The 24,580-nt window shown below is 37.8% G+C and overlaps 1 protein-coding gene across 1 annotated transcript in view; it reads left to right on the forward strand.

The window, feature by feature from the left end:
- The first annotated feature begins 219 nt into the window (after window positions 1–219).
- gabra2a (gamma-aminobutyric acid type A receptor subunit alpha2a) overlaps window positions 220–24,580 on the forward strand; it is a 73,444-nt gene continuing 49,083 nt past the window's right edge. Inside the window, 3 exon segments of the mRNA XM_053335837.1 lie at window positions 220–304; window positions 2,725–2,826; window positions 17,742–17,809. Coding sequence (XP_053191812.1) covers window positions 220–304; window positions 2,725–2,826; window positions 17,742–17,809 — 255 coding nt within the window.

Consider the following 24,580-nt stretch of genomic DNA (forward strand, 5'->3'; position numbering starts at 1 on the left):
TTTACACAAAATGAGCTGTAAGCAGCCATGCAGTGTTTGGATGGGGAGTTTGGCTGCTGATACTGGACGAAACAGAAGCTCATTGTCATAAGACTAAACCTTTGTGTCTTTGTGGAGAGACACATCTGCGTGCGGTCCGTTTAATTGCAACATCTGTAAGCTGCTTTGTGTAATGATGCGCTCTGAACGCGTTTCCCGTCTTGTTTTCAGGCTTCAGCAATGAGTGGACGATGGGGCTCACATCACATGTCTGTGTTGGTCTCTTTGATGGTATTGTGGCAGACATGGTAAGTGTTATATCTGTGTCATGTTTTTTTCTTTTATGAACAGCAATAGCGTTGTGTAGCGCTTGGACTACTGGCTGGTCGCGGGCGCAGGCAGCGTAACAACACGGCTTTCTTCTTTCCCACCTGAAGGCTGGTAAAGATTAATGTTGTGTTAAACAGCAATAGTACAACAAGTAGACTGCTAGCGATGTTAATACTCCTTGTTAATGTGAGATTTCCTAGCAATTTCTTTTTCTGACCCAACAGTGTGCTTTGTGCGCTCACTGTAGCCAAACCTCCTTAAACATCTGACTATTTAATGATTTACCTTTGAGGAAAAAATATACCTATTATAATGTGATGCGCAGTTTTAAAGACTTCGTATTCTGATAAATAGACGTTTCGAAGAATCATTTTTATTTCAGTAAATCTCAACTTAGGTGGTCAATTGTATGTCATTGTTACCGCCCATCACCGTGCACTTAGTAGAAAAAAAAATTGTGGGAGTTGGCCTAATAAAGGAACCATTTGTAAAAGTTGAAATCCAATTCCATATTAATCCTAGCATTAAATTGGAATCCCATTCATTTGTGTAGCTAATATAGAAATAGATTTTTACACCGCTTGTAGAAAGTGTTCCACATGAGGAACAGCATGTGATTACTCTCAGTGTGATACTGTCTAAATGTACTATCCAGGATAATCTACTGTATTGGCTTATAAAAGCAAACCTGTCTAACGTCCTACATGGAAAGGTTGTAACTTGGTCATTTATTACTCTGAAAAAAGGAGATGAAAATAAAGGACATTCATACTGAGACATTACAATATAAATGGGGTATTTAAAAAGTTCAAAGAGCAGTGCATCGTGTCTTCCTTCTGAAAAGTCTCTTATAGTACACAGTAGCCTACATCACAATGTGTAATTTTATTTTAATAACATTATTTTGCTGGATTTTTGTTGAATTAATATGAGGGGCATTTCTAGCTGTGTGCGGAATTAACTGTCACATTGTATTTTGGACATTTGAATGTGTGCACTAGAAAAGGCTGTCCACACTCATTATGAGAGTTCACAACATTTGGTTAGACACTTTTATAATCAGGGCAGTCACGTCTCTGTAGGACAAAAAAGTGTTTCAATACAAAACAGTATATTAAATATTTATTTTATCTTCATACTTTCATGAAATATGTTGACATATGTAAAGCTGTGGCAAAGGGAAAACAAACAAACAAAGATTGGTCAGTGGGGGTTGAGATGTTGATCCTACATATTTTTTTTAAAACCCTCTTCCTTGTAAAGGCTTACATCTTTCTATCTCTAGATTACAATATGTCTGTTGTGTGATACATTTGTCTACTGGTCAGAACTGAGATAACCTTGATGATGTCATCAAATTATATGTTGTCACTTAGTCCAAAACCACAAAGGACAGCTGTTTTCACAGGATGAGTATTACTAACTGTGATTAGTAATGTGACCTTTATGTATAGAAATGGTGGAATGTCCCCTTTACCATTAAGATTGTGTTAAGTAGTATGCTATATTGTAGAGGTCTTCACTAACATTTCTGATTTGATTTGATACAGACCTGATACAGACACATGTGTAATGTGCACAAATGAATGTTCCAACAAACAATACTGATCCATACAGTGCCTGATGTTAATCCCACTGTGAATAGACAAGAGGATAATTGCATTCAAAATGACCCATACCCCATACATACATACAGACAGACAACAGCAACACTGTCAGCAGCACGAAGCTCCACCAATTAACAAGTTGTCAGGGTGGAAAAAGATTCACCCTCTCCCTCTGCTTCACAAAGAAAAAAAGACTTCTCCTGTGCTTATGATGATACACATGGTGATCAGAGCTGACAGGGAGTCTGACAGATCCACTCAGATTGACACACAGACTAGAGACCTGCAGCAGTACAACAAGACACCAACAGGCCTGATAAGACAGGACCCATTCATTCTTTTTCAGGTCCAGTCTCTTTATGCCAAGCTAAGCTAAGCTAAGATGTCCAAACTCCACCACCACCAGATTGATATTGATCATCTCATCCTGTGCTTTGAGAGAAATCCAATTATAGTATTTCCCAAATGAACGTGTACTTTAAAATACCAAGAGATCACAGTTCAGCTAGTGTTTTGTGATTTTGAAAAAGTCAAACATGCCCGTTTCCTCTATTGTTGTGGGCTGACTGATCAATCCAAATGCCTCCACTCTTTGGCTACTTTCTACAATGATCATGGACAATCCACCAAACATGCTGTAAAAGGAAGTCATAAGATACTTCAAAATAAAGAGAGTAAACAATGTCATTATAAGTCATTGTTTGAAGGTTACTCTGCATGACCGACTAGTAATTTCAATTTAGATAGATAGATTTTCTTTCTCTAAGTCCATAATCACATCTTTGTCCTTCATTTAGGTACAAAGCAGATGCCAATTCTACAAGCACCTTCAAAGATATTACAACATTCACCAAGATCCTGGACAGTCTGCTGGATGGATATGACAACAGGCTGAGACCAGGTCTGGGAGGTAAGGCGAGGCAGACTACACTTGTACATGTATAATATGTGTGTATGTACACCAGCACAGAGGTACTCTAGTGACTAACTGTAGCATATTTATAAAGTTGGGGGACTTGCAAGAGACAGATTCAAAATAGATGCAGCAGAGGCCATCATATCCTGACTTTTAGCCCTTTTAACCCTCAAAATGCAGAATCTCTAAATCTTCCACTTTCAATAAAATAGCTGGATTCCATCTCTTTGTTAGACCCAGACTGCTCAGTAAATACCCACATTTACCCACAAAAGTCATGTTTTCTCTCAAGTACAGCCAGTGTTAATAATAACTAAAAGCTGAGCGTGATGCAAAATTGGTCCTGTGAGTAAATGACATCCATTCCATTTCCTACATGCCTCACATGTACTCAGTATCTCTCAGACCCTCATAGTAATTAAAGTCCTCCATAATAGTGTTTAGATCATTACACTGAATGTTTTCACTGAAACTCATAGTTATTAGATTATTTTATAGTTAGTTTCTCATTAAATGGCAGAGTGACCCATCTTTGTACAACAGCTATCAGACACACCACTGCCTTAAATTGAGGAATCAATTTAGTGAAACATTGAAATCAATAAAATACATTCTTACACACAGTTTCTATGTTATGAGCAGTGTCAGGCAAGTTACATTAACAATGTAATGACTTGAACATTACATATTACTAATTTTAGTAGTTAGGAGTTGCATTCAACCCCTTTTGGTGTAGGATAACCACATCCAAACATCTGTAGTGGACCAGTCTGTCCACTGAGACTAAATTGATATCAACTCTCCATTAAACTACTGCTACTCCCTTACACTACTCGTTACTTAAAAAGTAATCACATTACTTGTAATGAATGGAAGTTATTGTCACCAAATGGTTTTGTCATTTTATCACCTTGACAGTAGTGTGCATTTGTAAGACAGATGGCATATGCAGAAGCATTGGTCTATGTTGTAGCTGCTGCTTATATAACTGAGCAGTAAAGATGCACCAAAGAGCTAATTCACTAGGTTGGCATATTATTCTTCTTCTTCTTTATGTCAGTATGATAGATATCTACAGACATTACATGGTGTCAGAGTAGTCTGTGTGTTTGTGCAGTGAGAGGTCATGCTGGCTGAAATTTAATCCACAACATGAATTTGAGTTTGACTGCCCCGCATGGAAACATTTTCACAGAGATTTTCACACTTCAGGTTGAGTATGGTGGTTAATAAAAAGACAGGGAGATTCAAGTGAGTTTTCTGATTTATTCGATGGGAAGCAATATATTCAGGTCCTTTGAATTTATGGCAGAGAAAATAGACTATGATATTGTTCTGAAGAAGTTTGGAGAGAGAGATATAGGCAGATTGTCTAGTGGTGGATATAAAAGATAAAGAGCTGCCCCAGCAGTTCCAGTTCATGGTGGCCTTAACACTGGCACAAGTCATTGGGCAGGTGCGTCAAGCAGAGATAACAGAGCAGGTTCATCTCCAGTCCAACCAACCAGAATCCCAACTAACTAATGTTAATGCTCGCTATGTGATGGCTCACAAAAGAAGAATATGATACTGGCAGCAACATGAAAGCAACAGCTTAAAGTGCTTTAACACTACATGTCACATTCACCCATTCATATGCTGATGGCAGGGGCTGCCACACAGGGTGCCATCAGGGTGCCATCAGGGAGAGCTAACACTCACACAGTGTTGGCACATACCATAGTATCTTGCCCAAGGACACTTTAACATGCAGACTGTAGGAGCAGGGAATAAAGCCACTGATCCTCTGAGGGGGTAGACGCCTCTACCTTCTGAGCCACAGCAGGAACAAGTGTAACAAAAAGGGAAATTGGGGGTGTGCATGCCACACCAAAGCTGTGGGGAAACAGCTATATTTTCTGGGAGAAGTTGGTAGGGTGTATGTGAACTGCCTGTTAGGTCACCCTAAAGCTGTTGAGATGGGTCTAGTTGAAGGTGGATGAGGTTAGCAGCTTTTCTGGATCAAATGAATAGCTGAAAACAGAGCCAGTGAGAGGCCAAGAGGATGCCATACAGCCAGGCACATACTTTTGCCAATCATGCCATTGGTTAGGAAAGACCTGCAGCGCATGGAAAGCGAAGGCATCATTGAGAGGGGCACTCAGCCAAAAGAATTGTGCCAACCCAAGAAGAAGGAGGCTTTTTGCTTTACAGACCCAAGGAAGCTGAACTAAGCAGTGAAACATATACTGCCCACTGTGGAGGAGATGGTCTGGGTATATAGGCAAGGTGCCTGAGTTAGTCAGAGACTTTTACCAGGTGAGGAGGACACCTACTCACCTTGACTTCTACTGGAGCCAGTCCAGCTGAACTGTTAATGGGCAGGAAACTCAGAACTACAGTAGCTACCTTACAGGACAATCTGGCCAGACAATTATGAAATTCAACATGCCGACGCCACAGCAAAGCAGAAACAGGCCTACTAATACAACTTGATGAAGGGAGTGAGGCTGGGCCCTGAGCCCAGGGGGGCCTGAGCCCAGGGGACACTGTGCTCACAAAATTGGATGAAGAAAAACAATGGACAGTGCCAGCCGTCATCCATAGCCCCAGCTCTACTCCGAGGAAAAGGCATCATCTGTTGGCCACATCCAACACACCCACATCCATCAGCAAGGGTCCTGACTGGGTCAACTAAGAAGAGGATACTGAGGTGACCTAAACTACAGAAACACCAGTCACTTTCACATATGGGACAGATGTTACTTGTGCTGGCAGAGTGAGTAAACCAGCAATCAGGCTTGATTTGTGAAATCCATGCTCTGTGAGAATGTTTTTTCTCTTGAGGGATGGTATGACATGTGACAGGTGTACAGTTGATAAAAGCATGAAAATGTTAGAGTTGACTTGTTAATTGTTAAAATAATAGAATGCAGTATTTCCTCTAGGATGTTTTTCAGCAGCTGGGGCTAAGGGGGTTTCTGTACCTGTTTGGTACAGAAGGCCAGCAGTTGGAGTAAACAACAATATGTAATTAAAAAATAAAAAATGAAGTGCATTTTCTTACAAAACAAACTTTAGAACATACAGTATAGGTGCGCAGGTGGTCGAACGGTTCGGAACACATGCCAAATACGCAGCGGACCCTAACCCTAACCCTAACCATAATCCTGAACGGAGGACCTTTGCTGCATGTCACACAACCTCTCTCCTGTGATTTCCTGTCTACTAATAAAAAGGTCTATGCCAAAAAAAATCTTTAAAAAAACAAAACTTTAGAACATATTTACTTACATTTATTTATACATAATATTTGGCCACAATTTAAGGGGGGAAATTCATATTTTAAAATGTTCAAAAATGAACTAAAATTACTTTCTAGGTTAAAACTGTATAATTCTTAACATTAATAATTACTTGTGAATTATAACACATTGTAATAAAACATTGTAATGAAAACAGCGAAATATTTTTTTAACTGTAAAATCCATCAAACTTAATGTTAGCTAAATCTACTCTTTTCTCTCAATTAGCTGCACTGTAGTATCAGACTGGAGAAGTAACCGCTCACCTAACAGATGGATGATTACTTCTTACTATTTAAACAGAAAACACATTTATTATTTATTTCTTACTTTAGTTTATTCACTGGAAATGACAATATGGGCAACAATGACTTAACCAGAAACTTCCAACTTCATCATGATCTCTCTCAAGCCTCTATCCAGGTATCATAGAGATAACTAATCATTTCTCATTTAATGGAAACAGGATGTAGCTGCTATTTCTGTTAAACAATCAGTAATAGAAAAATGTTTATTTTATTTTGAAAATACTGGAAATGTAGGTAGTATAAAAGCCACATGAGTTCCTGTTGTTTCCAGTAAAGGTTCAGGGAAGCTTTTGAGACAATCATCTCAGAGGGAGAGATGGAATGAATGGAAGTTATTCTCACCTAAAGGTTTTGCTACTTTATCAACTTGACATTGGTGTGCATGTCTAAGACAGATGGGAAGTGCAGAAGTATTACTCAGTGTTGTAATGGTTATTTATATGACTGAGCAGTAAAGATACACAGAGGAATGAACTCACAAAATCCGCTCATTCTTATTCTTTATGTCAGTAAGATAGACATTTGCAGAAATTATAGTAGTAAGTTACAAATTAATCCTTTAATGTTCACTGAATTATAGGTTAATATCTATGCAGTATTGGTGTGTGTGTATTGGTTATGTGTTACATATAATCAGGTGATAAATTGAAAGTAAAAAGCAGTCAAAAATGAGTGGAGACATAAAATGAATCCAGATACTTCCACACATTGAATATTTTTATAAGGATGAAAATGTTGAGAATCATAACTCTATGGCCCTCATAGTCACTAGATATAAACCAAACAGAACACTTACTGTATGGGAGATGTGTGTTAGATGGTATGGTGTCTAACACTTGTGGTAAGTTGTCATGCAATGTAAACCTGTGTGACTGCTGAGTTTGAACTGAGATGTTATACCTTCATGTGGGTCAGGGTTTGGAAGTTCAAACCTACTTACACAGTAGTGATGAAATAGGCTGTTTATGTCGGGCATGTAGGTGACATCATGATCACTCCTGGTCTGTGATGTACTCATAAAGATAAGCACAGCAGCACCTTTTCACCCTCAAATACACCAGAGCAACAGCGAGAGTGATGTCTCTCTCCATGACACGAATTATCTCTTATCAAGGATTTAGATTATTTATAAGAATCCCTTTTCCACTAAAAAAATCAAGTTTAGAGTGGAATGACATTTCACTTCAGAGAACATCAGATATGTCAGCAGTGTTTTTGGTTCACATCGGTAGTGTTTCATCAAAACACTAAATGAGGAAATATCTTTTGGAAAAATTCTGTTCCTCCCTCCAAGCAGTCTTCCTCACACAAGGAGAACTCCACCTCCACCAGCACCTTACTAACACACTTTTTCCATGTGCTTGTCACACATCTTGTAACTGTGTTTTTTGGGCACAGTCTAAAAAAAGAGTTAAGTAAAGGACACATAAATAATGAAAAGGCTAGTGCCAGCAAAGTGGACAAGCAAAAGACACAAAACAAAACAGTCTGCTGTTATTCTAATAATAGTGATCATAGTGGAGGCATGAAATTATCTGTATTTATGGCTCATATGGTAATTTACATTTCCACAGTATTTCTATCAGCATTATATGTCATATTCACCACTGGGCTGCTCTCTTTGTAAGAATACTAGTTTCATTAGTCATTGTGGGGTTTTTTTGCATCACTGTTGAATTGTCAATGAACATAACTCTTGTTGTAGGTTTGTCAGATTAAAAACCTACCGGCAGAGGGAGGGATTTAGAACATTGAACCACTGGAAGACCTTTAATGTGAAGCATTTTTGCAGGAAGTATGGGTTTTTATTGACAGCAATCCAAAATGGCAAAGATGTGAGCAACAGTATTTCTCTTAGAAAAGAAGCATTCAGACTTTGTTGTTGTACTGATGAATTGAATCATGTTACATTATAACTACATTATACTGAATTGATCAAGATAAAGATAAGATAGCCATGGAGGAAGACTGTTGAGTTTTACTGGCACATTTACCAGCTAGACAGTATAATGTCATTTCAATTTGAATGCCACAATCTAATTTTCAATGTATATCTTAAATATCTTGAACATAATAAAAACAGTGATATATTCTTATTCTGCTGTCTTCATGAAGCCAGAGCTACTAGAAACAACATCAGTGTCATCTCATTGATTATAATAAACAGGGATGACACACACAGTCAGCCTGAGGCATAAGAAAATGAAGTGACTGTTTGGGGCCACCAGGGGGCCTCAAAACAGGTATCTGTGCATTACAATATTAAAGCTGATTTATACTGTGTGACCTCAGATATTCTCTGACATTATAAGAAAAAAATAAATAACAAGGTGTTTTATTCTGCCAAACAATCACATGGAGAGACGTGGCTTGTAGCTTGTACCGACTGTGGAAGAACTGATCAATTTGTAGACTTTCCAGACTTAAATGAAATACATTGTATTTCTCATAAATCTTTCTTTCTCACTAATTTTTGACTTTATAATGTCAGAGAACATCATTGTTTTTTTCTCTCTTGCATATTTGTTAATTTATAATGACAGGAAATATCCGACTATTTTTCTCGAAATATTACCCCCCACACACACACACACACCTCTCCTCCAGGTCAGTATTTTTTTTCTTTTAACATATCTGTCCCTAATACACCGTTGCACAACTCCAAACCTGAGTTTTTATGTTGACACACTTTGGCGGCTGTTATGGAAAAGCTTTGTGGAGATGATCAAAGTCATTTATTGGGCTTTGGTTTCACATGGTAGTAGAGTGTGTTTTTGTAGTTAAAAGACTGGATGGAAGCAGTGACCTGATGATCAGGTTACAGTGATGATTCAGCAGATCCTGGTCGGGTTCATCATCCTTGTACCTGTTGGCTCACAGTGCATTTTAGACGTACTGCTCCTTAATGTGTCTATTTTTCACCTCACCCAAAGGTTTTGTACTATGTGTAGATAGCTCTAAAACTGTCCTGTGCACTGTGGTCTTTATATTCCTATCAGCCTTCACATGAACATGTGAAGGCGCAGGACAAAACTAGTGCACATATCTTGATTGAAACATTTTTATCAAACCAAGGCTGATATATATGTGTGCCTTAAAGCTAATTATTTTAGTACAAATATGGGATTTTATACACCTTCTGTATGGTGAAGTATTGTTAGACATAATGATTGACATGTTTATTATGGTTTTGGTGTAGCTGGTTGGGCTTGGCTAGACTCCTTTAGTTGGACATGACTTCAAAGCTTGGTAGTTGGCAAAAAGGAATAAAAAAGGATGAAGGGAAGTTGCTGGCTGCACAATACAGGTCATGTTATGCATGGTGAATGACAGACAGTAGCAGCTTTATTGTTCCCAGTGTCTGACAGCAGATCTTACTTTTGCATTTAGCTGGAAATCTGGAAATTTTAGCTAATGATGTGATGAATTACTGCAGAGACGTGTTCTTCTACAATTCTTTACAATGATTGACTGAGCTTGTTTAAGACTTCCCATTTAAGGATGTCAAAATCAAAATTGTGCTACACATTGCTACACATGCATGTTTCTGCCAACAAGCCTGAGTTAGCCCCCATACAGGGAATGAGGACATTTTAAGGAAAGGAAAGGATTAGGGTTAGGGTATTTTGAGATGTTTTCTAAACTAAACAAAAATGCCATTTTCCAAAGTCTTTCTATAAACCTTTTCCCACATGGCCTAATGTAGGTTTCTATTTCATTACGTTGTTACATATAAACCAATATAAATCCCTGAGCCTTCTGAGCCAGTAACCACAAAAATGGACTGGGCAAAAAATGGTCATGGTTGCCATGCTAAATGTGCTAACAGACACACAGCTAGAGCACTCAGTGTTGCTGCTCTCCTGCTAAACATGCTAACAGACACACAAAGACACAGCGTTCATTGTTGCTGCTGTTCAAATTTGAAAAAGTAAACTCAGAGCTCTCCTCCTGCCAGCTTAATCCTACCAGGCCTGGTTTTATGCTTGATATACTTAACCCTTAAACAGGCAGTAGTGGAAAATGGGATGTAAAAACTAAAACCCTAGTTATCCCATGTGCACCTAAGTAAAACATTTCCACAAATCTACTATTTAAATATTTTGTGTATTTTGGATCTTTTTTTTGTATCTCCTCGAAGATACGTTGCCCCTATTAAGGTATAGAAATGTCCATAATGGTCATTAATATCACACATACTAGTTTCTAAACTGAGTTTTATCATTTATATCAAAGTATAAACCTACCAACAAGCTTCAATTCTACCAATCTAGTCCTCCCAAGGACTCAAGGCACGTACAATTGAATAACGACCTGAACTAATCGTGCTCCGAAAAAGGTGTTAAAGAGTCTGTGTCTCCTGGTGCAGATTGTGTGTTTAAGGGTTAAAGGGACTGGTAGAGATAATAGGGGGGCTGTGCTTTTAGTAATCCATGCCATCTGGATTTCTAAGGGTCCATGCATCAAACTAGAGGAAGTTACAATGGTTGAATGTTATTAAAAAAGGCTTTTGTTTGGAAGATTGGGATTCGATACCCATCAGATCCTATATTAAAGCTGATATTGACTTTTGATATAAACACTACACAGTGTTTATATGTTCATATTAGACTGTATGGGGGCCTAGTAATAGTTCAAAATGGGGGTACAATATTATAAAATAATATAAAACCTTAAAGTGCAATTTCCTGCAAAATAGAGTCTTCAATCATGAACTAAAGCTGCTCTTTCACTATAAAGCTCAGTTTTTATTGCACTGTATGTTACATTATTTTTTTATTGTCTTCTGTGTAGCTACATAGTGCATATATTTTATACTTTTTTATTTTAACTTGATTTTTATTTAGAATTAAACAAGTAGTTGTTAGCTAGAAAATAGTCAAAGAATAAGTCAAAGTCTAAAAGGTTTCTTTGCATCATATGGGCTTCAAATCAATTCTTTCTTTCTACCATGTGACCCCAGGGGGGCTCCATAGAAGGTGCTGTAATATACAGCAAGCATGTAAATTAGGAAGACACTGTCAGTGAACTGTGTGTGCATGCTGTGGGGGCATCAGCGTTCTCACTCATGTCACTACTTTTTGCTTTTGAGTGGGCGTTTGAGTGAAAAACAGTGCGTAGCACTGGTGAGGCTGCAGGGACCGGAGCACAGCGCATGATATTAGACACGGGGACGAGCCAGAGGACAACCAGCGCTTAGAAGCAGAACTGGAGCATCTGCTATCTGAATACACACACTGGGATCAGGCTGAGCAGGAAGAGAGCGAGAGAGAGAAGTTCTGCTTTAAACAAGCACAGAGACCTGGAGAGAGATGAGAGCAGCTGCTCGCTAACAGCTATGTGTGCTTACTGCAGAGAGCAGGAGAGCAGCACTATATTACCTGTTGGAACAAGACTTCATCCCATCCATCAGAGAGGACTTGAACAAATCAAGCTGTTCTGGTGCCTATAAACTAAGATAAGACAGAATATTACCTGAGATTTAGTATGTTTAAAGTCTGTGTAAAGTAAGAATAAATATGTGTTCTGAGTTTGACATACCACAGAAAAGTGTGTTGTTAACCACCCTGCCAAATTTGAATGATTAAAAAAATCACTAAATATATGAAATTAGGCTTCAAAGTTGTGTAAAAATCAGCCTCTTTCTCTGCTCCCAAACACTGTGGGAGTGCCCGCCGAGTTCGCTGAAACCCCGCCCCCTACCAAGTGTCACCTGTCAATCAAAGTCACCACCTCTACCAGAAACATGGACACTATGTCTGAGAGCTTTCTGCTAGCTCGGCGGCTAACTCAGCTAACTGGCTAACTGTAGACTTTAGTAGTAGTAGTGTGCGCTGAATGTATTTATACCTTGATTATCAGACCCGTCCACTAAATCCTGAACACAGAAATGTTGAAACACAGTTTGTGAAGCCTAGCTCCACAATTCAAATCTAAATGGTTGAAATGCTTTTTACACCTTTTTTAGAAATACAGAAATACTAGTGGACACATGCAATGTGACTTAGCCCCATCACACAACATTCATTACAAGCCCGGGTGCCAAGACGTCTACGTGCCCGCTGTGTCTGCCGTGTGACTGCAGCATGCACCGACATGCGCGTACGGGGCGGTGCATGGGGGCGCGAGGGCCCGTTCATCACTGCTTGCAGTTTTAATTATATTTTAATTTTCAATGTCAGTACGGGTAGTTAGCAATTTTATTGTCCCACCAGGCGGGAAATTTGTATAACTTGGTTATACAAACCAAACCTGATTATACAAATTTCCCGCCTGGTGGGACGATAAAATTGTATCTTGATCTTGAATCTAAAAAGTTAGAGAAAGTCTGACACATACTAGGTGGCGCCACCTCTAAATATGAACAGGTTTGGCAGCCCTTCCATAGAGATATATTGATAACTTTCAGCCTCTACCCTCATCCTGCTCAACCTAGACTGGTGTGACCAGGATTACCCATATATTTATTATCTATCTATAAATGTCTGTCTGTCTGTTTGTTATTCACATACCTCTCGAACCGTTCATCTGATTGATTTCAAACGTGACAGGTGTCTTGCTGACGTTGTTTGGTTAAGAAATGTAAAAGATATAAATATATTGATAAAAGAAACACACGTTATCACTCCCACTCTCACACTGCACACTGAGCACAGCACAGGACCAGAGTTAGAGAAGATATAAGGCAGCGGAGCTTTGGCAGCTAATATGTGAAATACACTTCTGGAATAGACCAGGCTACTTTGGACTGTCTTTAGACTTTGAATAAACAAACAACAATTCCGACTGCAAGGTCTCAAATTGAAACGAGCGATTGGCCTAATGGTCCTGATTTTAAGGATGTTTCAGAATCCCACGCATGCAAAGCACAACCAGCTACACACAACAAGCGGCAGACACAACGTGAACTTTTGTTGAGTAATTGTAACAATGAGCATCAAACACATCAAACCAACAATATAGTAAAAACACATGCAAAAACAGATTTTGCACGGGCGCTGCACTAGTTATTAACCAATCCACAAACAGAACTACTTCTTTTTTGTTTCTTTTTTGCAAGTGGTTATATTTTTTGTCTTCTTTTTTTTTTCTTGGGCTTTGTGACTTACAACTGCTGATACTCTAATGTTATGTTTGGATGCATATATGATAGATAGATAGATAGATAATAAGTCTGTGCTGTATATTTAAAATAATAAAACAGGAATTACAATAAATAAAAATACAGTATGTATATAAAATATATTGCACAGCAGTAGTTAATAAACTTGTACAGTCCATGGAACAGTCCAATGTGAGTGTGTGTGCGAGTAAGTAACTAAACAGTTTTTGTTTCATGTCTCACACCCCAATGTTCTGTCGTGTATAAGAAAAACTCAAATCAATAAATCATAGTATAATGTGAACTCATTTATGACTTTCAAGAATAGAAAAATCAGTTTATTGTAAAGTCATGTGTGAGTTATCTAGTCCTTGTAGGTTTATGTATGAGTTGAAAGTTTTGCTGTGTTTCATAGTTTGATAAATGTGGTGATCTTCTCATGGTTGCATAATAGGTTGCATTCAATCTACAGCTCTGATGACATTTCTACTGAAAAAAAAGAAGCTGCTTCAGCCTTGTGAATTTCATTTATTTAGTGGGAGAGTAAATGATGTCAGTGCCACCTTGCAGCACCACCGGCAGTGCAACACGGACAGATTACTGCAACATTGCAGCTGTACACAGAATCAGTATAAAGCTTCATTTAATTTTGGTGTGTCAACAATCTCTCCACACAAGATGAAATGTGTTACGCTGCTCTGCATTTCTACCTCAGTGACAGGAAGTAGAAAGTCATAGAAATGATTGAGTGGAATGATCACACAATTAACCTTTTCCAACTGCCAGGTTCTGACAACACCAATGTTGTTTGTGTCATGGATAAAAAAGAAATAAATAGAAGAGCATTTTATGTGTGTCTGAATGAGTCTTTAAAGTTATGTGCTCTTTTTTCCCTTCTGCCAACAATGGAAAGAAGGAAAAAGAGAGGAAGGAAAGAAAGGGACAAGGAGGGAGGGAGGAAAGAAGGAAGGGAGGAGGGAAGGGAGGAAAAAGAGAGGAAGGAAAGAAAGAGAGAAGGAGGGAGGGCGGGCGGAAGGACAGACAGAAGGAAGGGAGGAAAGAAGGAACAGTCAAAACAGACTGGGTCAATTTGACCCGGGAGGACGACAGGAAGGTTAAGAAAAAAAAGGGGTTTTCCATTAAGCTGGAAAAGCCTTGTTTATTTAATTAAGCTTCACTTTTTAACAAATAAAGATGAAACAATGAGTAGGAGAGTTCAACCACCCAGATGTATCCTGGTGGCCTGAGGGATTGACCCTCCAACCTTCCAGTCACAATCTGGTTTTTCTAACCTTTAGGCCACCACTGTCAACATAACTAGAAATATGTAACACATGCACTATTTTCTCAAACCATCTCCCTCATCTTGTTAATTGCCCTTTTTGTTGATGTGTCCTTTATATTCTTCATATAGTTCCATCAGCAGGGTTTGTTCCACTGATTAACCAACTAACTAATAGTTCCACTAACTAATACTGTAGTTCTACTATTAGTTTAATAAATAATAGTTCCACTATTAGTTATCCATTAATTAGTGGCTCAGGAGGTAGAACTGGAGGACTGGCAGTTAGATTCCTCCTGATGAGCATGTTGCACCATGTGTGGTACTGTAGCTCCTGTCATCAGTGTGTGAATGTGTGTGAATGTCACATGTAGTGTAAAAGTGCTTTAAGTGGTCATAACAACTAGAAAAGTGCTATATAAGTACAGTCCATCTACCATTAATTGCAAAATAAACCCACCCAAATGAGCAAACAACTCTCATATATTGAATAATATGTGAACAACTGTCATTTTTTTGAGGAATGGGTGTTAAAATATATGACCAAATATAAATAAATACTAACAGTAGGACAGCAGCTGCCGTAATCTCAGTCAAATAAACGTGCTCCAAACTTGCCTGTTCTCAATTCAATCAGAGACTGTGACCATTCATGTGACCACAATTCATAAAATAAATCATTTTACTTGTTTTACCGTTCACTCTGGCTTTACTGTCAGGCATTTTCTAACTAGTTTTGAATAGTGCTTTATAGTTATTTTTAACATTATGATTATAAGAGCATAACATAGCCTAATCTCCTGCCCTACTGTGAGAAATACCTGCAGTCAATCAACTTATAGAGCCTTTTTAAACAAGATGAAAAGACCAGATTTATGTTCACTAGGCGAATACTATACTATATGAACATCGAGATAAAGTATGTTGGCATGATCTTGCAAAAAGCTTTTGGCACAGTGAATCACACTATACTGCTGTCAAAGTTCCATTTTACTACTGTAAAATGGTTCACTTCTTATTATACAAGAAGAACTCAGGTCTGTAACTGTGATGTTGAAGGGTTTCTATCAGAAGCTCAGGATATGACATGATGCAAGGGTCTAGCAGTTTTTGTATGCTGATGATTCTGTTTACCTCCATTGTGAACAACCCTGATTTGCAGCCTGGGATTATACAGTGAGGTGATAGATGCATACTGTAAGTAGGCTGAAAGATTGATTTTCCAGTAATACAGGACTGAGACTTGAATAAATCCCCAGGTTGTACATCTTGTGTTACTTGCAGATAAAGCATTGTACAGAACAACATTAATTTACATTATTTTTAACAACTGAAGAGATGTGTGTTACTTAGTTTTATACAGTTCTACATTTTATACCTCCTGTCTCTGTAGAGGAGCTTATGGGCACATGGGAGAAAGAGCTATCCGTCACAATTGATAACAAAGAGTAGGTAGATATCAGGAGATTATACACAGAATGTATCATCCAATTGTAGACATTTGAACCCTTTTCTCCCACTATGTGGTCTAACTCACTGTTTTTGATCATGCTGTAACTTGCAAGACTAATGTGTTATGTGGAATAGAAAAATATTAGAATTGGAAATGGAGATGAACCCTGTGTGGCTTCCCCTGGAGATACAGAACATCAAAAAACAATAAGAGACTGTATTCTTACGCTGCCAGGAAAAACATCTTATTGCATCAGGTTAATAAGAAAATACAAACTGTAAAAGACAGGCAAAGAGTGCTGTTTGATTTAGTGCCATTAGACTACCTCACATATTTACTACATTCAAAATAGAGCTGGGCTATTATGACAAAAATCTAAATCCTGATTAATTGAACTTTTAACCTTGATTAGGATTAATGAAGGATTATCTCCACCCTTGATGAACAATGATGTATTTTCACAGTTTCTTTAGTTTAGTATTTTCCACTGCTGCCCTCACACATGAGTATCTTTAGGGAGTGAAAATAAAGATGTTTGAAGGTGTGACTAAGCTGTGGTTAATGTCTAGTTTACTTGATTACAACTATGTAAAGATCATGGTTTGGGTTCAAATCATCACTGGACACAAGTTTTCAAATTCCTTAAAGATATGCAACCTTTGCTGTCATGGCAACAGTGAACACCACCATTAATTGACATGAGCAAGCTTAAGTCAATTAGAATTTCTAAATGTCGGTTTACATTATTTTTCGATTAATTGCCCAACCCTAGTTCAAAACCAAACTGTTTCTATAACATTTAGAAGCTCTGAACTGTATATAGAGCCTGGTGTGTCTGCCATCATGCTGCAGGGCTTTTCTTCACTGCCCTTATTGCACATTATCACTGTAACTTATGATGTTATGTACATGAAACTGAACTGGTGTTTTGTTTTGTGGTGTGTGTGTGTGTGTGTGTGTGTGTGTGTGTGTGTGTGTGTGTGTTTTCTTGTGGACTTCATAGAGTCTTTTACTTGCTGTAAAAAAGAAAATCAAATATATTGCTAAAAAAAAACTTTAAATCCTTTCTGTGGATTTACTTTTGAACTCCTCACTAGATTGTGTTGTCTAACTCACATGGACACAATTAGCCTCAATTAGCTTTCCGTAGAGTTTATATGTCATTTGAAAGGGACACACCACCAATGGGACACATCACAACACACTGTTACTTATGATGAGTGCTCAGTCAGTTGTTTTTGTTTTTTTTAACCAGTTTTGGAACATCTAATGAAAGACGCTATTGAGTTACATATTGGGAATTGTAGGATCCTGTGTTTTTTGTGTTTTTTGAGCTTTACTCACACTACTTTGCCTCTCCTCTCCTGCAAACTCCTTCTTGCTCAGTCAGCTTTCATTGTTCATTTGTCTCCTCTATGACAAAAAGGTTTTTCTTTTGTAACATATCATCTGGAATTAATTTCATGATTTGTCTCTACAGACAGAGTGACGGAAGTCAAGACTGACATCTATGTGACCAGTTTCGGTCCAGTGTCTGACACAGACATGGTAAGTCTTACAGATCACTTCATAGTGCATCATCTTTTCAGCAACTCAGACAGCACACTGTGTGAAGTGAAAGGTCTTTAAATCCTTCAACTGCTCACTTCAGCAGTCTAAATACACATGTAGTTTCAAACCCAAACTGTATTATAACTGTGGTTTTGAAAAGGCTTGAGGCACTCATGGATAAAATATTTCCAAATGTCTCTGAGACCGTTAATATATCATTGAGTTTATTTGTAAAGACAATTAATTCATAAAAAGAAATGTGAATGTTTGAAGAAAAAAATCAGGAAAATCAGTCATGTAAGTTATTTATTCAGGGAAGGTCAATTGAGAGCACCCTGATTACAAAACACATGAATAAATATACACAATATGATCATAATTCATAATTACATTTAGAGTGCAGAACATTGAAAAATAGGCATTTGAAGCTATCTAAAGAAATAATCTAGATCTAGTTCAAGAACACGCTGTAAGTCATTCCACTTATGAGGGGCATAGACATTGGGAATGTTTAAAATCAAGAATTTGTAACTTGCACACTCGTTCACAAGTTGTAAATGAGATGAAACTGGTAAGCTAGACAGGTAAAACATGCATCGTTGTAGATAAAAATCATGCAGTAGTGCTGTTCTGTCCTTACAGATAAAGATGGCCATCCAACTTTGTCATAAAGAACGCAGTGATGAATTGTAAACCCATCACCTGTAATAAAAATAGTACAGAATGATACACTGCATCAAGGGCTTCAATGTTGAGAGAGCAGCATGCATGTAGATCACATCCATATAATCTAGAGCAGGGAAAACGTTATTATATACAATTCTATGCAGATGCCCAGATATGTGTTATTGGAAACTCTTTCAACTAGTTCATAGTTCTTTTTTTTCAATATGTTTTCAAAATGATTGCCACAGCCAATATAGAACCACAGACAGTGATTATTTTATCAGTTTTAACACTGAAACTATGTGTCATCTTTGTATCCAATGTTGAATCCTTATCCAACCGGGGTTTACATTAGCAATTCACATCAAATTCCATTTCAGTCTATACTAAAAAGGAACCTAAAGAAAACAATACTGGAAAAATATAACAGGCAGGTTCCACAAACAAATTACAACTTAAAATAGTAAAACCCTCAAGAAGACCAGTCTAAACTACAGTATACTGTTAACCCCTTAGCATCCACCTGTTTTGGGTAATTTTCGCCTATTTGGCATACCCAAATGGAAAAGCTTATAACACAATAACTGCAAGTCCTAGATGCATGTATGTTACCTCATTTGAAAGCTGACAAACTTTAGTTTCTATAAATGTGCTTATTCAGTATGTGGCACACACACAACCTAAACTACATCAGCTCAAACATGGCTCAAAAACATTTTTTTTGTCTTCGCCTAAACTATGCCATTTTTGAATAACAATAACTAGGCAATGCTTTATGCCAGGCATATACCACTTACCTTCTACATCTTGTCAACCACACCTGGATGAAGTTTCAGACCTCTAGGCCTAACCTTATGAAAGTTATGGCATTTTTAGTTAGTGGTGTCACTGGCGTTCCCAAACCTCTCCAAAACGTCTCCAAATGGCCAAATTGTGCCAAATGCATTTACTCACTTCTGTGACACTGGAAACATTACTGAAGCATTTTGGTGACTATAAAACCTTTCACCATGGTTCAAAACACATTTTTTCACACATTCATTTGATGGGTGGTTGGAGGGGTCTCCACATGTTTTTAGCTGGCTATATTGAAATATTGTCATGTGACAAGACACTACAGAATACTAAGTAACAAAAATGACTGAATATACTGAACTGAATTTCAAACAAGGATTTTTTTTATTCTTCAAATGTACTAGTACTATATGTACAACTGTGCCAATATCAACAAAATATGAACAATGAATAAACTATACAAAATATACAGAATATGAACTAAATATGAACAACATACAAAAACTAAAAAAAATAATTGTATTGGGGTAATATACCCAGTGTCTGGGCATTCACAATAAATAAAAGCCTAATGTAAAGTCAATACAGTAAATAAAAAGAATCAGTTCAATTTGTTTACAAGCTTGATAAAAAAAATCTAAATAAAAAAGGAATTAGGGACACAAAAAGAAAGAGGTGGATTACATAACTTTAGTCCTATAGTTGAAACTACAGCTACCAGGGGACCATTCGCAAAGTATTGTGCTGTGTAGTTGTCATTTAGTGGCTGACAGCCATTTTGTGAAACGCTACTGTATTTTACAGTCTAAATAAGTCTAAATAATCAGACGTCCTCCCCTCCCCCACCACCCCTTGGCTTTACTGTGTTGTTTTGATTTAGTGGCTGGCAGCCATTTTGTGAAATGCTACTTTACTGTACTGTTTTCACTTTTTTTCTACTGTACTTCTGAATAAGCAGAAACCCCCCCCCCCCCCACTCACTAACGTTAATTCAGCTTTCATTCATGGCTAAATTAATAAATAAATAAACAGATACAATCTATAAAGCATTATCAAAGATACCGTTACTCACCGATGTAAGATGTAGTGAAGTCCATCAGTAAACATCTCCTCTTTCTCAGTCATATTCACTATCTTCACTTTCTTCAGATACCATAACCATCTCCAAAAGCCTCCAAAGCCTCTTCCAGTACATACTTGGTCATCTTTGTAGCTTTCAGCGTCGTAAAATATCCAAAATAGCCGTAGAAAAAAGTTTAAATGTCCAGACGAGCGTGCGTCACTAGTATGCTCATGTGCTATGCTCGGAGAAGTGAGACTGCAAGGTAGGTTACGCGGTGTCATAGTTTGAGTCATACTAACCCCCCCATGGACATGCCTACCATCGTTGGAAAGGTAAATTTATTGGCTACAATCCTGAATGATTGACATGTTGATAGCCAATAAGCCTAGGCTATACTAGGGCCTCAAAGAACAGAAGACCGAGCCTATTGGTCCTCCAAGCTGGGAGTGCTTGGTCTCTTTCACGGGGTGTACCGGGATGAAAACTCAACAGATAAAGATAGGGACACTTTTGTTTTGTAGGTAAGAAGATAAGGAAAACAAGCATACCCAACAACACTATACAGGAACTAAGGAAAATATCGCTAAGGCTTGGATTTTATTTGACGAACAAAGTTGACGGTGAACAATGGACTTTACAGGACAATATTCAGAAGCTGGAATAATTTTATGAAAACCATTTTGATTCTTTTGATCAGTGGATTCTTATGAACAGAATGAATATAAACAATTGAGGAATGGACACATAATTAGGCTTCATGACTGCTTCAAAGGTAGGGAGTCGCTGTTTATTTTATGTACCTCACGTTCACCATGCCGGTAAATATTAATGATTTATGGTTTGGTGCTCATGATTTCTGTAAAATCAACTGGATGGTTGCATTGCGGAGATTCTAACCTTTCTAACGATGTATAGCATGTCCATATTGACGGAAGTTGAAGCTGTATATATTGCTGCGTATCATAATTTCAGTCGAGGGAGGGGCAAATCGCCCGCCGGCGGGCGAAGGATGTTAAGGGGTTAACAACAAAGTCCAGAACGAAGTTAAACTGTGAGAGAGCGCCATTCACAAACGCCAGAATGAACGCTTCACAATAACGTTCATCAGGCAAAAATACAGTACGTTCAGTTCACGTTCGCCTAAAATATGAACGAGTTCATGAACGATCGTTCACTGAACACATTCAGGCACGACACTGACTGAATAGATGATTGTGTCATCAGCATACTGATGAATTGTACTATTTGCTATGCCAATACTAAAATCATTAATATAAAGAGTAAATAAAATGTGTATCCTTGAGGAACCCCTTTTAATACACTTAAAAGATATGATTGAAAACCATCAGCCAGCACGGCTTGAAAGCTGTTTGATGAATAGTTTTTGAATCAATTAAGGGATTTCCTGTGATAGGTCAACAAAAAGAGCAGCACAGACCAGTCTATTATCTAAAGCATGGACAATATCGTTGACAACTTTAGTTGTTACTGTCAAAGTGTTTATGTGCAGACTTATAGCCAGACTGATGAAGATTTAAAATATTAAAAGTAGATAAAAATATTTTCAATTGACTATTAACAAGCTGCTTTAATATTTCAGCCAAACAAGGCAGTTTAGGCACCGGCTCCTGTCAGTACACATGCTGCTCAGAGGGTCCAGCACACACATGAGTTTTAAACATGAACTGTATACTTTTTAGTCCATGTAGTGTTAAAGCAGAGATACTGTACTATTGCTACCATATGATTACAGGTATAAAGTAAGGCAAGGCAAGGCAGTTTTATTTATATAGCGAATTTCATACACAGTGGCAACTCAATGTGCTTTACATAAAACAGAAACATTAAACCCCCCCCCCATAATAAAAACAGAAAAATAGAAAGACATAAATAAAATGCTAGAATTGAGCATTAAAAAGTAGTAGTAGGTACAGTAGTAGTAGTAGACTGTACTGTCTGGAGTGACACACATTACAAATCCTTAAATATATACATCTGGACTGTGGGGAAATATATTCAGCATTTGGAGGTAATACTGGGAGAGGATCTACTATGGATCATGTTAACACTGTGTGTCCACTGAAAGCATGTCAGGAGCAAGTCATGAGTAACCTGCACTTTAGCAGATAAATTGTGTGCTGTTTTATTCATTATTTCAGTTACTGCATTATTAAATTACATCTCTATTTCTCTGGCACTTTCTTTTCTCTCTTGCTTCAATTTAAATCTTTATAGAAAAAAAATCCCATTAAAAGAGTGGATCATTAAAAAAATAGTATAAAGTTATTGTTTAAATATCTTTTGCACTGCCATGAATAGGAATGCTGTGAAAAATATGTTTAGAGACTCAACTCAGTAACACAGACATTCATACAATAAATGAAGGCCAAACACCAATAGAACAAAATTATCTCATGAAATATGTCTATAGACTAATAGAGCATAGCATTAGTTCAGGGAAAGCACTGAAGCTGTTCCATTCATCCTTCACCATCATTGCCTCATTTCCCGCTGTGTGGTCAGAAAAACATGCAGCTATATTCATGTTTGTGTACAGCATGGACATTATAACAAGACACTATCACTGTGACTCTGCTGATATATTTAGCGTTGCTCCCCAGCCACATGTCCATTTGGGTCCTCAAGTTGGTTATGGGGTTCATGCAATTAGCCCATGTAGGCTTCACATGTGGGGCCCATGTTACTGAAACCATGTGGGACCCGCAAAATTTGATCAGTTCAAGTCCATGCCCACTCAGTACCCACGTAAATCACATTTAACCCATGTGGGGCCCACATGGACATACTGTCTGGGTCCTTCCACCTCCCTGACCTCCTTATCTAGTATTTTTTTGTTATTGCTTACTTATCTTAGGTATATGTTCATGTATGTTTATTAACAGGGATTTGCTCTCACACATTCATCAAAATAGCATTGGCGTTGGTAGAAGATGCTGTGAACCTGGGTCTTATTCTCAAAACTGTGGCCATTCTGACTGTGGGTCATAATGACTTTGGACTTGCCAATCAAACTAGCTAACTGAGAAATGAATCAGTAAAGTTAGCATGAGGCCAACTTTATGGCCAATCAAGAGAACAGAAGAAGATTTAAAAAATAGAGGAATTAAAGATTGCTGGTTAAAGGATGAGGGTCAGTCTTACAGTTGTCAGGAAGGTAGTAATAAATATTCATGGTAGTTCATCGGAGGATGATTCCTTGTGATTTTGCTGCCTCTCTAAAGTGTCCCTGTTCTCCTATTGCCAACATGTTGGTCCATGAGAAGGGACTATATTTTGAAAATTGAAGGCTGAATTGTCCGTAAATGTTCTGTATTCATTTATTCCAGAGGACAAGTCCTAAGGAGATCCTCTGATTGTTCTTATCTTAACGTCAATATCATAACCTAATAGGCAGAATAACATAAACAATGTGACCTTTCATGTTGTGGAGTATTGTTAACCTTACAGCCCCCAGAGATAAAGACTTTCAAATTGTCTTCCTGTTTGTTGTTACATTTGATTATTTTCTATTTGTTCTTCTTCCTGAACTCATTTAATGTGTATTTTGTCAGGACAAAAGCTGATGTCATCTAAGTACATGCTGCTGCTCACAATTAGACTACAATCAAAGAGTAGAACACTGTTTAATCGTTGTTATTGTCACTGCAATGCAATCCCTTATAATCCTTCTTATACCTCACACCTCTACAAAAACACAAGGTTCTTGTTGAAGGCTTCAGCAAAAGAAATGTGCTTTTAAGCCGACATGATCCTTCATAAAATCTCAGCTGGGCCAGTTCAGATATAATTACACACATTCAGCAGATAAAATCTTCCAGACAGAAACCCGTCAGCACCGCTTGTCCCCTTTCCAATGAAAACCCAGAGCAAGGTTCACACTGTTTTATTAAAAATAGGATCTAATCATCTACTGCTGTCCTGGTTAGAAAGTACAACTCTAATCATATAGCACTTTTTAAACACACTGTCAGCACAAAGTGATTCACACACATGATAAACAAAGGAAAATAAATGACAATATAAAATGACTGATCACTGTGAGCGTCTACCTCATGAGAAACAGACTAAACAAGGGGTCACCAACACGCCCTCAAGGACCACGAGTCGCCCGCAGGCCTGTTCTAAAAATAGCACAACTCACTAGTGAGCTGTGTATAAAATTTAATTTTATTCTGTTGTTATTCTTTTTTAATCACACTTGCATTTATATAGATTTTAAAATG

The sequence above is a fragment of the Scomber japonicus genome, chromosome 16 (genome assembly GCF_027409825.1).
Source record: "Scomber japonicus isolate fScoJap1 chromosome 16, fScoJap1.pri, whole genome shotgun sequence".
In the NCBI taxonomy this organism is placed as follows: Eukaryota; Metazoa; Chordata; class Actinopteri; order Scombriformes; family Scombridae; genus Scomber; species Scomber japonicus.